The 13,389-nt window shown below is 34.3% G+C and overlaps 2 protein-coding genes across 4 annotated transcripts; both read right to left on the bottom strand.

Moving 5' to 3' along the window:
* Nucleotides 1-206: 206 nt before the first annotated feature.
* LOC149691562 (putative E3 ubiquitin-protein ligase makorin-1) lies at nt 207-8,070 on the bottom strand. Its single transcript, XM_089868879.1, has 6 exons — nt 7,952-8,070; nt 4,975-5,468; nt 4,606-4,901; nt 4,215-4,540; nt 3,975-4,134; nt 207-1,032 (listed from the first exon to the last, which is right to left on the bottom strand). Exons 1-6 carry the CDS (start codon nt 7,993-7,995, stop codon nt 895-897), a joined length of 1,458 nt encoding a protein of 485 aa, XP_089725005.1. The 5' UTR covers nt 7,996-8,070; the 3' UTR covers nt 207-894.
* A 282-nt stretch (nt 8,071-8,352) lies between these two features.
* Rap1 (RAS oncogene family member Rap1) lies at nt 8,353-13,322 on the bottom strand. Of its 3 annotated transcripts, XR_016383389.1 has the most exons (8): nt 13,172-13,321; nt 12,036-12,101; nt 11,898-11,966; nt 11,768-11,824; nt 11,173-11,457; nt 10,988-11,086; nt 10,186-10,397; nt 8,353-10,122 (listed from the first exon to the last, which is right to left on the bottom strand). XR_016383389.1 is itself a non-coding variant. In XM_089868884.1 (7 exons), exons 2-6 carry the CDS (start codon nt 12,090-12,092, stop codon nt 10,997-10,999), a joined length of 558 nt encoding a protein of 185 aa, XP_089725010.1. In that variant the 5' UTR covers nt 12,093-12,101; nt 13,172-13,322; the 3' UTR covers nt 8,353-10,400; nt 10,988-10,996. The 3 variants fall into 3 exon arrangements, 2 of the variants coding, with proteins under 2 accessions (XP_089725010.1, XP_089725009.1); XM_089868884.1 differs by having other exon boundaries at nt 8,353-10,400; nt 13,172-13,322; XM_089868883.1 differs by having other exon boundaries at nt 8,353-10,397.
* Between the last annotated feature and the right edge of the window lie 67 nt (nt 13,323-13,389).

The following is a 13,389-nucleotide window of genomic DNA, read 5'->3' as shown; positions in this document are numbered from 1 at the left end:
TTAATCAAACGGCACGGCGATATAATTCCCTGTAAATTTTCCAAATTTGCTTTTTTTTCCATTTTTTTCAAAGTGTTACCACTAACGTCAATTTTTTTTTTTTTTTGTTGTTTTAAACATCAGTCCGTCCATGGTCAACCCCCCATTAATTATGATTAATCAATTTTAATCCGCGTGTCTAATTTGAATCATTTGGGGGGGGGGGGTTTAGTTCTCCTATCGTTATAGTGAAGTGGGTGAAAACACTTATTACTTTCTATTGGTCATTTTTTTTATCTAACGAGCACATCTATGTTTATTTTGGGCGGAAGGGATCGTATATAGATATATAGACTTGTTTATTACTTGCGTTTGTTTGTTTGTTTGTTTGTCATATTTAAAAGCTAAGGCTTAAAATATTTAATTTTTTTCTTGCTTTTTTTTTTTTAATACCATCGATTAAATTGATTAATTAACCCTAAAGTTAATTAAAAACGTCACTTACTTAATTGGGGATTTGATTTATTTTTGGTATTTAAATACGATAGGTGTTCCGTTTATTATAATTATTATTATTGATAAGTTTCAAAAAAAAAACTGACCATAAATTTCATTGTTGGTTTTTTCTTTCTTCGTTAAAATTTAGTTTTACGATAAATTTAAATGCTTTAGTAATTAATATCCTGGATATTTTTCAGACGATATTTACTTATTAATAAGCCGGGTTTTAATTTTATACCTCTTCTTATCTCTCCTCAAAAAAACAGTGTTTGTTTATTTGTTTGTTTTTTAAGTGAATTGTTTGTAATTTTGTTGTCTATTTAAAGTTTTTTTTGTTGTGTGTTTATCTTGTCATTTATTAGAAATTTTCTTTGCCCCCGAAATATGGTGTTTTTTTTTTTTTTTTAATAATTTTTAATCCATGATAAGATCTACGTCACTTAGATCCGTGTCGTCATCAATATCGGAAAACAAATCAAACATATCTTCCAAGTCCAAATGGAAAAGGACATGGCTGTCTCGTACTTCGAAAAAATCCCACAAAAAAATCCGCTACGGTTTGGAGTAGGGGATAAAAATAAAGAACAATACAAGCCACAAAGTTACGTGGCTTTTAAGTGACTGTCCCAACTAAAGCCTAGATCTAGTTAAGTTTCGCCAAAAATCTACTTCGCAAGCCCTCTACATGATAGGCAACATTAACATTAACGCAACTAAATTAGGTGCAATAATATTGGACATGATAAGAAGAAAAAAAACCAAAGCTTGTTTCACCAAGTTAAATACATTTGCAATGGAAATTGTGTTAAAACATTAATGTAAAAGGTTAGAGGTTATTGAGGCGCAAAAAAGGGCAATCATAGGTTCATACAACTTTTGGAAAACCAATTTCCCCGACATTTCAAGGTTCCCCCCCCCCCCCTTATATTTCCAAGTGCAAGTGCACCTAGTAAAATATGGTTTTCGCGTATCTGGAATTTTTGTCCGGTGCTACCGCGAAGCTGGGGGGGGAGGAAACTGTGACGTCAATATTGGGTCCCGAATTTGTATTGCCCAAGCTGACGATGTCTCGCGACTTGCGACTGCCAATATGGTCGCCTGAAAATAAGGTAAGAGATAAGAGCATGTGACGTCACTACAAAGTTCGTGGTAACACACTATAGTCAGCTACCACGATCTTTCTGGTGACATCACACCCTCATATTTCTTAAGATAGCATTTGGCGACCATATTGGAAGTAGTCAACTCAGGCACGGTACAATTTAGACTACCAATATTGACCTCACGTCCCCCCTAGATCCTCCCCTATCAGTACCACTCTATAGAGAGCTTTCAGTTGGAGGAGGAGCTGAGTCTCGTGACATGATTTACGCTGCCATATTGGTGGGGTTTAAAGCAGGAATGAAGCTGAGACCACCCAATATGGCGGTAAGACTTGGACGTACAATTATCCCATCTGAAAGCTCTCTATTCTAGTAATTAGGCTTAGTCGAGAAATTATTGTCCAGTATAGAGTCACACATGCTATTTGCCCATAGAACCAACGCGGTACAAAAACATGGCCGCGAACTGTCAAAACTAAGCACTGTGTGACGAACTGAGATGGCAATATTGGACGTTAAGGGGGGTGGGTACCCAAAAAATGTCAATGGGGTATTCGGTTTAAATATATAGATACTTTCTTCAAATATTCCCTTTAGTACACTATTTCTATCCTCAAGCCTGCCTAACTAAGTTCTTGTCTTCTTTAATGTATGGCCTTTCTCAAATTTTTTGGCTTCCACGCTTTCTCTACCATTTGGTTCCGCTTTCTCCTTCTGATTTCAACACAGAATACTGGCAATGGGATGACATAGGCGTGTCGCGCTACGTGAGTGCAATGCGGGGTGATTCTATCACTCTATTCCATCTCAGAAACGAACTACCACAAAACGCGTCCCTTATGGGACCTAAATTTTACCTTGAAACAGAGTTTCATCACCTTTTCCTCTCCAACCCTTTCTAAACTGGACAGTGGGTGGTCCCCCCTTTCACCTCCGATTCTTATCTTACCCCCCTCCCCCGATCGAAAAACCTTTTTTTCAGCTTGACAGGGGTAATGGGGGGAGTAGTTTGGAATAGTTATAAAAGGAATTTTCTGGTATCGGGGGGGGGGGGGGTTGGTATGGGTAATCTTTTGGTACCTGGCACACCCCAGTCCTTTTCTTTAAGAGTAAACTTTACTCAAATCTCACAAATTTTCCAGAATTCTGAATTCTACCAGAAGGGGATAATAAAAGAAGGATGACACTCTGTATCCTCTTAATGCTTTAGTTATGTAACGTCATTCTTCCCAGGCTCATGCACCTTTTAGTTTGCTTTCCCGCTCATCAAACTACAAATGGGCATCGCACCGTAAGGTGAATTCTATAATTGTTTGGCACTAAATCCCCAGCAATCATCCAACAAACCTTGATTGTCTTGACGTGGGACAAAATGCACAAGCGCATGCGTCTTGCCAAATATTTAAACGCTAATAGAGTAATGATGAGGGAACTATTTATCGCGTATGTGATTCGTTTTAGTAACCTTGCTCCAGTCTAAATGTTCCGATGTTGGGAAGAGTGGCGTTACATTTACCCCGCTTTGTGCTTGTACACTTCTCTCGAAGAGAAGTATTATATACTTCTGATTCCACTAAAAGTTATACCTAAATCTCCTTTTTCACTCAACAATTTATTTCCCCTGACTCTTCTAGGTTTTCCAGGTTTGTATGAACAATGATAAATGAAAGGAGAACACGTGACGCGTGACGCGAGTCTCATTCAAAATGGACTACATGGAAGAGGCAAAATAAAGTCAAAAGTACCAATGAATTATTCAAGCCAAATTAGTGCAACTATGGTGGTACAATCTAAGGCGGCTCAAGTGATTAAATAAACTCCAAACAGGACCAGGACCAAGACCAAGACCAAGAATAACCAACAACCAAATCAAAACGTGGAGTGGATTGTGGAAGGAAATTACAACAACCATGGTCAACAAAACAATTCCCACGGTCCCAATAGGGAGCTATCTCAGAACCCTTATTGTGACGTCACTCACACTATTTCCCCATAGAACCAAAGCGGTACCAAACATGACCGCCCACTGCCAAAGCTAAGCCTATGACGTCACAGATGAGATAGCTCTATAGGGAGCTAACAACTGGCTAGGGGGAAGAGATAGTCTGACGTCACGCACCCCCTCCCCCCTGGTTGCCATTTTTACGCGTAGAATACTGTTTCCAACTGTTAGAGAAGAGATAGAAGGGTGTGACGTTTCGGGGTCAGAACTGTTAGCTTCCTATCCCTTGAAACAAAATGCAACATGACAGTCTGCAAAACCAGCCAATGAACACGCAACAATGTAGCAAAATTAGATGCCACCAACTTGATTGCGCCCCTAGCCCCACAATTGCTTCCTTATTGTAGGCCAAACCCTAAATATATATATAAAAAAAATTGTTCTTTTACCTCAACTGTTTCCCATTCTCCATCCTGATTTTTCCTTCTTCGTCTCTGCGGTAAGGGCATCTCAGCTTTTGTTCCGTCTGGATAGGCGTGAAGGTAGAAGCAGGCACCAGCGAAGGGGCATTCCCCTCGCCCTTGTTTAAAGTACTTACAGGGTTTCAAACTAAAAAGAAAAAATAAATAACAAATAAACATTACATAAACAAACAAACAAACAAACAAATAAACACTCCTCGGACTTACCTTAATGCTTTCTTATAATCTTCGATAAGTTTATCTTTCTCATCGGAAGATTCAACCCAATATTTAGAAGGCGTGACAAAATCAGAAGGGATTCGACATTCTGGACAAGCTCGGATAGTTTTGTTGTCAAATTGTTTGGTGTTGCGCCATTTTCGAATGCAAGTCAGGCAAAATATGTGCGTGCATTTCTCGAGAATTCCAAACCGTCTTTCGCTGGGTGGTTCTTTTTCTACCACTATGTCCATGCAAATACCGCAAGTTTTATCGAGACTCCGTTGCACCGCGAAAGACAGTTCCATGTCTCTCTCGTGTTCCCTTATACATTCCTGATGAGGAAAGAAAGAAAGAGTTTTGAATTGATCTCTCTGTGAAAACGCGGTTGGGGACGAACCTCTCTGTGCTGTTGCCTTTGTTCCTCGTCAAGAGGATGTAGGCAGGCGTGTCCGCAAAAGTCACAGAGTTCCCCGTGTAGATATATACATTTATCTTGATAACTACACTCTCCCATCATGGCGTAAGGGCAGAGAAGGTTGGAAGTAGGGCCACCGAGTCTCGAGTGAGAAGATGATGAAGGTGAAGAGGAAGAAGATTCCATTTCCGCCTCAAATATTTCCTCTTCTATTACCTCCTCATCTTCCCCGAGTAAATCCTCGGGTTTAACAGTTTCTGCATACGTTCTTTGGGCCGCTGTTGGTAAAAAAGTATTTACCAATGAGCGACTCCGCGTCAGGGCGGGTAGGGCTAGGTAAAGGCGTTTTACCTCTTGGCACAAACTCTGGAGCATTTAACCACGTGTTGCATGAATTTCCATTTACATTGGTACCCTTTTTGCTTGACCCTCCTCCTTTGCTAGACCGAGATGCGGAGGAGGAAGAGGTTTCTTCATCGTGGGAATGAACTTGCTTTCTTAAGACCGTAAGTCGACCCGTGGTACCAGGACGATTTTCTTGGGAGTGGGTTTGATGATTTAGGGATGTGGCGTCTGTTCTGGAGATGGCGGTTGCGGTTACGCCATTGGAGCGAGAAGGCTTTTCACTCTGTTGAGTGGAGGAGCTACTGGCATTTCCACTACCGCTATTGTTACTTCTACTCGCGGCTAACCTTTCTGGCCTAATATGGTCATATCTACATGAAGATCCGAAAGAGCAAGCTCCCTTCAAGTAGTAGCGACACACGTTGTCTAATATTGAATTTGAACGATCGTGGGAAAATTTACAGCTGGATCCTTCGCGACAAGCTCCATTTGCAAAGTATCTGTGTTTAATAAATTATGCGAAATGATTAGCTGTGTATTTATATTATATACTTGAAAGTTCCTAAAATTGACAGTCCATTTTAAACCTGTTTTAACTCCTAACATCTGAATCTTTGCAAAAAATAAAAAAACACTGCTGCAAACTTATGTTTTACCCCTCAGTAGTAAGATTTTTATGTAAATTATCTTTAACACCGTTACAGTAACATCTGAATCTTTGCAAAAAATAAAAAACACCGCCGCAAACCTATTTTTTACCCCTCAGTAGTAAGATTTTATGTAAATTATCTTTAACACCGTTACAGTAACATCTGAATCTTTGCAAAAAATAAAAAACACTACTGCAAACTTATTTTTTACCCCCTCAGTAGTAAGACTTTTATGTAAATTATCTTTAACACTGTTACCGTAACACCTGAATCCTTGCAAAAAATAAAAAACACTACTGCAAACTTATTTTTTACCCCTAGGTAGTAACATTTTTATGTAAATTATCTTTAACACTGTTACCGTAACACCTGAATCTTTGCAAAAAATAAAAAACACTGCACCTAACTTTTTTTTTAACCCCTCAGTAGTAAGACTTTTATGTAAATTATCTTTAACACTGTTACCGTAACACCTGAATCCTTGCAAAAAATAAAAAAACCCTACTGCAAACTTATTTTTTACCCCCTCAGTAGTAAGACTTTTATGTAAATTATCTTTAACACTGTTACCGTAACTTACACCTGAATCCTTGCAAAAAATAAAAAAACACTACTGCAAACTTATTTTTTACCCCTAGGTAGTAACATTTTTATGTAAATTATCTTTAACACCCTAACATCTGAATCTTTGCAAAAAATAAAAAACACAGCTGAAACTTAATTTTTACCCCTAGGTAGTAACATTTTTATGTAAATTATCTTTAACACCCTAACATCTGAGTCTTTGCAAAAAATAAAAAACACTGCTGCAAACTTATTTTTTACCCCTCAGTAGTAAGACTTTTATGCATCTGAATCTTTGCAAGAAATCAAAAACACTTCAAACTTAATTTTTACCCCTCAGTAGTAAGATTTTTATGCAAATTATCATTGACTCTCTAACATCTGAATCTTTGCAAAAAATAAAAACACTGCATCAAACTTATTTTTTACACCTCAGTAGTAAGATTTTTATGTAACTTATCCTTGAGTCCCTAGCATCTGAATCTTTGCAAAAAATAATAAACACTGCTGCAAACTTATTTTTTACCCCTCAGTAGTAAGACTTATATGTAAATTATCTTTAACACCTTTGCGGTAACATCTGAATCTTTGCAAAAAATAAAAAACACTGCTGCAAACTTATTTTCTACCCCTTAGTAGAAAAGATTTTATGTAACTTATCCTTGACTCCCTAACATCTGAATCTTTGCAAAAAATAAAAAATACTGCAGCAAACTTATTTTTTACCCCTGAGTAGTAAGACTTTTATGCAAATTATCTTTCCCATCCATCTTAATGATGTTAAAAACCATTTAGAAAAGCATCATCAGCTTCTAAATTTAAATAATATGCCAAATATGTTGAACAAAACACATGCAAAACTAAATTCCAACCATTACAAACAGATCTAATACATTTTTAAACATTGATATGTGGTTAGAAAAAAGTCAGTTCCTTCTAGAGGCAAGCAAGTTAAGACCCGTTCCCTTAGAAGGAAATTTGCATCTTTGTAACTTAATATCGATTGAATATTTTTAAAAACTTAACAATAACAATTTTTAATTTGTTAGAAAACCGTAAACATTAACAAAAGAGAGTATTAAATAATAAAAAAAACACCCCAAACCCTCTTTCAATTTCCCCCTTAGCAACAAATCGGTTGGTCCCCATCTGGAATTCCCTACCCCCTGAGATTATCTCCCTAAAATCACTTGTGCAATTTAAAACCAAACTCAAACAACACTTAAACCTTTAATTAATTTCCCTCACAATTTTCAACCTAAGAAATCGCAGCTGTAAGGCTTCATTCAGCCCTAGCTCGTATCCCCCCTCAGGAGCAAAAAAAAAAAAAAAAAAAGAAATCTTCCTCAATACCTATATTTCATCCCCCAGAAACCCCCCATGACCTCATCAGATGTTGGGATTAACCTCTTTGTTTTGAAACTTTACAAGTTGCCTAAAATGCGCGTAAATTAAAAATGCACTGAAAATTCCGTTTGCAAAATAACTACCAATACATATCCCGCATAAATACACGTATTTTTCACAGATTTAAGCTTAATCAGCTTTAAAAATCTGATTCAAAAACCTGCAGCAATAAAACCAAAATAATAATAGACCAAGGCTTAGAAAACGAATTTTTTTTTCAACTGTCTTTAAGCCTTGGCTTCTTATTGGTAAATATTTTACAACTTGTAGGCTTAATTTCGAATTTAAGGCTTTCAATTTGTCTCAAATTAAATCTAAAGTTGTTTAAATATATAAAAATAAATTATTTTAAAGGTTCTTACCGACATAATACGGTTTTAATCGAAATACTTTGGGCTTCAGCCATAATCGCGAACTCGCGAATGAATATGGGGCAAACTATTGCCCCCTATAGACCCTCCGTTTATAGCGTGGAGGGAGGAGACTACTATGCGAAGAAAATTCTCGGAAGTCAACACTGACCGAGTATAAAATACACTCCCACTGACGTCATGAACCTAATGCAAAGCTATTCAGTATTCATACGTCAGTTTCTTCTTGACTCGGTTATTACTGACTTTGATAGTAGGAAATCTCCTATCAAAAACCTCCATTACGTCATCGTTTGCCAATCTATTACAACTCCGATTGGCGGGAAATTTGAAACGTCTATTTTTGGTCTTAAAACTTGAATTGCGAGTTGAGTTAATGAGAAAACAACTAATTAAAGTTAACGTTTATTTAGCACAATAGCGTTTTTCATGGACAGCTGGTTATAATAGTTAATAAAATTGTACTTCTGTCAATACTACTCGTTACAGAAGGGCATTTTGTTTTTTTAAATTTCCATACCCACATGTTTTTGCTGGGAAAAAATGACATAATATTGAATATATATACGTTAATTTACTTAATTAATTAATTAATTTATCAACTTAAAAACAAAGAAAACAAAATTAAGGACCAAAACTGTATATAATATGATCAACATAAACATCAAACTTCTTTTTCTTAAACATTTAAAAAACGTTTTTGGGTTTTTATTTTATTTTTTATTTGAGTTTTAATTCTTATTATTTTAAATATTAATTAATTAATTGGCACTCCGTTTGAAAGGAGAGTTTTTAGGATTTAGTTTGTATTTTTAAATAGATACAGACTTTGGTCGTTGGTTTTTAAACTTTTTTTAACGGGAAAGCATTAATTAATTGAATAAACTAAACTTTAATTTAATTTAATTTAATTAAACCAAAAAACGTCAGAAAAATAACGCGGAAAACTGAGATTAATTTATAACTAAGCTAAAAAAAATAATTAAAATGCTGTACAAAATGTTTTTTTTTTAATTTTAATTTAATTTAATTTCACCAATTAATAACTTGAGATAGTTAAATAATTAAATTAAATTAAATTAAGCTTTTCCACTAGCATAAAATAAATAAAATAAGCCATCCATAACTATATTAATTTTTATTAATGATAAAAAAAAAGAAATTAAAAAGCCAAGACGTAAATTAATTAATATTAATTAGCACCAGCCACTTTGGTTCCAAATTAATTAACGAATTATTTATATTTCCTTGATTAAAATTAAAAAAACTAAGAAATGTAAATTAAAAAATTGGTTGTTTTTAAATTTTTGTTTCAATTTCACGTTCCTTAGTTTATATTTAATTCTTATTACAAAAAGTGATTATCTATACTTTTATAACTAGAATTGTTTGTTTATTTGTTTTTTTATATATTTATACATGAAAATAGACGAATTTTGTTTTAAACTCGTCTAAATTCCAGTTATGTTTTATTTTTATGGTAAAATTTTGAATAAGATGAAAGAAGAACTTCCCCCTAATGTAAATGTAGCTAGTTCCATATTAACTGTAATTAACATTAATTTAATTAATTAATTTATAATTAATTAAGTCTTTTAAATTAATATTTAACCAAATTGTTAATTTTTATTTTTATTTTAAAATTAAACCAACTGAGAAATCCCAAATTCCCCCCAAAAAGAAGAGAAAAAACGATATTTTTAGACGAAAAATAGGCTATAATTCAAATTAAGAACTTCCCCTAATGTAGCTAGTTCCATATAATTAATTTATAATTAAGTCTTTTAATATTTAACCAAATTGTTTATTTTTATTTTAAAATTTAAACCAACTGAGAAATCCCAAATTCCCCCCAAAAAAAGGATATTTTTAGACGAAAAATAGGCTATAATTTAAATAAAAAATGCAAAACATTTTGTTTACTTTAAACTGATAAATTTATCAAAAAAAAAACACGATGAAAAATTGTGAAAAACCAAAAAAAAAACTGATTTTCAATTTCAAACTAAGAGATGAACAGCTAATAACGCTTATCAGTTTTTTACTATTTTAGTTTATCATTTAAAAGGTTTTTTTATTTTATTTCAGGGGCAAAAAATTGGGCGTTAAACGTAAAACTGTGTCAAAGATCGATCAATCATCCATTATTTATATAATTGTTGCTGAAAAAAAGAATGGATCTTTTTTTGAAAAAGATACGGCGGCGTTTTTTGTTTGTTTGTTACTTTGTTTGTCTTTTGTTTTGTTTTTTGTTTTTTTTAATACAAGACCTCAACAGTCAACACTCATTTTCTCTCCTCAAGTTTCTTTCTCTTTCCATTCTCGATGATTTTTGAGATATTAAACGTATTTTCTTTTTTATTTATAACAAAAAAAAATTGAAATAAAGGCTAGGGAAGGTTTTTCGAGGTCTAGTAGTGAGTGTTGACAACACAATCTGCTTTAATTAAAAATTTAAGTTTAAATTAAATTCATTAAAGGGAGGATGAAGTAGAAAATCAAGTGATTTTTTATCGATTCTTCTACTAATTATAAGACCAGTCTGCATAGTCAAACATTCAGGAAATACTTCAGGAATGATTTTAAAATTATTTCAAATTAGGTTCAGATTTTAAGGATAATTTTAAACAAGGACTGCCGACCAATCGCGTAACGCCCTGCCTTTTTATTAACAAAATTCTCGTGGCACGTTTCGTGTCGAATGAAATTTATCACGAGATTTGATAAAATTCGCGCGCGACGTGACAATCGTGGCGCGAGGCATGGAGCGTGTCACGAAAATTTTGTTAATAAAAAGGCAGGGCGTTACGCGATTGGTCGGAGGGGCTTATTTAAAATTATCCTTAAAATGTGAACCTAATTTGAAATAATTTTAAAATCATTCGGAATTGGTATTTCCTGAATGTTTGACTATGCAGACTGGTCTTAAAATTAGTTGAAGAATCGATAAAAAATCACTTGATTTTCCACTTCACCCTCCCTTTAAACCAACAAGAGTTTAATTAATTAATTAATTAATTATTTTACCCGTTTTATCTACAAAATTGAACACGGCTTCTTTTTGGGAGGTTTCGTTTTCTTTTCAGGATTTTTCCTGTTGATTTGCCGGACTAAATCATAAAAAATCTAAACGGGAAAATAATATACAATATTTTCTATTAGTCTCCGATATATCTTGATCATCATTAAAGAGATTATATAATATTTTCAACCTCGTTGACGTTAATTTTGGCTTTGGCTGATGACTCTAGGAATGCGCAATTATTAAAAGACCTGGCCAAATTGGATCCTTGATCTTTTCCCACCACCCTTTCGTCTTCCAAATCGCATTTATTTCCCACTAGAATCATGGGAACATCATCCGTGTCTTTTACTCTCAATATTTGTTCCCTGAGGTCTTGAAGATCGTTGAATGTCGACTGAGCCGTGATTGAATACACCAAAACAAAACCTTGACCATTTTTCATGTAAAGATCTCTCATGGCTGTGAATTGTTCCTATAACCAAAAAACCAATCAATTTTGGAAATTAACTCTTAAATTTAAATATAATCCAATTAGCCTTATTCCTTATCAGCGCCACCTACCCATAGCGGCGACTTTGAGAACTACCGTAAGCGGTAAGCCAATCAGATGTCGCTAAAATCCGGTGACGTCACTGACTGGCACTCTCGGGTCTTACCAAAAATGACGTCACCAGATTTTAGCGACATCTGATTGGCTTGCCACTTACAGTAGTTCTCAAAGTCACCGCTATGGGTAGATGGCGCTGATCAGGAATAAGGCTAATTCAATTCAATTCAATTACAGTTCCAGCTGTGTCCAAAATTTCAAGCATACATTGTTGACCATCAACTTCAACTTGCTATAAAATAATTTGCCATAAATTTAAATTACTAAACTAACACCAAATATTTTTAAATTAAATTAAATCTAACCTTCCGGTAACTGTCCTCAATTGTGGGATCATATTTTTCGACAAATATCCCTTGGACAAATTGAACCGTCTTTTAAGAAGAAAAATATGCTATATAATCTATTAAACCCCACATGATTTATAGCTGGTAAAATCTTACCAAGGCACTTTTACCAACACCTCCACTGCCCAGAACTACTATTTTATATTCCCTCATTTTGTCAAACTAAAAATATATACGTTAAAATATTAATATATAATAAAAATTCACTTCAATAGACTAATGGCACCCCATGTTATTTCCCCATAGAGCTTAATACAGTCGAAGGCAGAGAGCTGCCATTACTCTATAACTAAATAAAAGACCGATAAAGGCTTTGAAAGAGCATCATTGATGTTAATATCAACATACAATGGATTAAAGTCTGTATAACGACAACTAACCGAGTCTAGCTTTAAGTTCTTCTTTCACAATGCAATGAGGGTATTAATACGAGTATTATTATTAGTGTGGGAAAATTATGTAGGACTATGGTATCCTGTTGGCGGCAGCTAACCCACTCTTAAAAAGAAAAAAAAAGAAACCTTTAGGGAATGAAATAGTGACCTCAATTTACGGCAACATTATACAGGGCCTCTTAAAAATTGTACATATCTCATTTAAAGTAGAATCTTCTCCAAAAAAACGGGTTACACGAATAAATAGATACTGAGGTTCAGGGAAGTACTTTATACATAAAATGTTAATTAACATTAACATTAACATTGAAATGAGAACTTTATATATATTTATATTACCACTTTGACATTAGTTAAGCTTATAATAATGTTAAGCACAAAAAAATTAACTGTATCACGATAACCTTATTGCAAAGTTTAAGTTTTCAGGGCTCCTAATGTCAAAAACTAATTTAAATTAAGTCTACTGGTAAGGTAATTGTGATTTGGGAAGCTTGCTTGACGGGGTGGGTTGGGTATTTAACCATTAGGGACTAAATAAACGAACATTTGCAACACTTTAGCGAAAATATACTTTAAACGGAGGCTATAAATTATAGTCCACGGGTTAATATTAATTTAATTTGTTCACAATGAATTAATGGGCGTGTTTAGTACTATAACAAAATGTTCAAAGAAGAAAAAAGAATGGAATGGAATTTATTTTTAAAGGGCCTAGCCCATTGACCAAGGCTTAAACTATGAAAAACGCATTTATGACTAAAAACTAATCAAAGGCATTTGTTTCGAGAATGAAAACTTATTGATAACAATTAGTTAGTATTAAATTGCACTTACCAAGAAAAACTGATAAAATTAAAAGATTATATACACCAAAACGTACGGCAGCGCTTTTCTCAACCCGTACACGATGCCTTTGCTTACTTTGGCTTTTACAATTTGTTTCCGACAAGCGCGGAGAGCGGGTCGGCGTCGAAAATTAAAAAAAAAAGGCCCTTGAGAATCCCCCTCTTTTTTAGGTAAAACAGGAAACGCTACTAATAATTTTGGAAAAT

This window comes from Phalangium opilio, unplaced genomic scaffold (genome assembly GCF_054372755.1).
Source record: "Phalangium opilio isolate 3A_F unplaced genomic scaffold, DU_Popi_V2 ptg000025l_1, whole genome shotgun sequence".
NCBI lineage: Eukaryota > Metazoa > Arthropoda > Arachnida > Opiliones > Phalangiidae > Phalangium > Phalangium opilio.
This window is presented reverse-complemented; position numbering and strand designations above follow the sequence as displayed.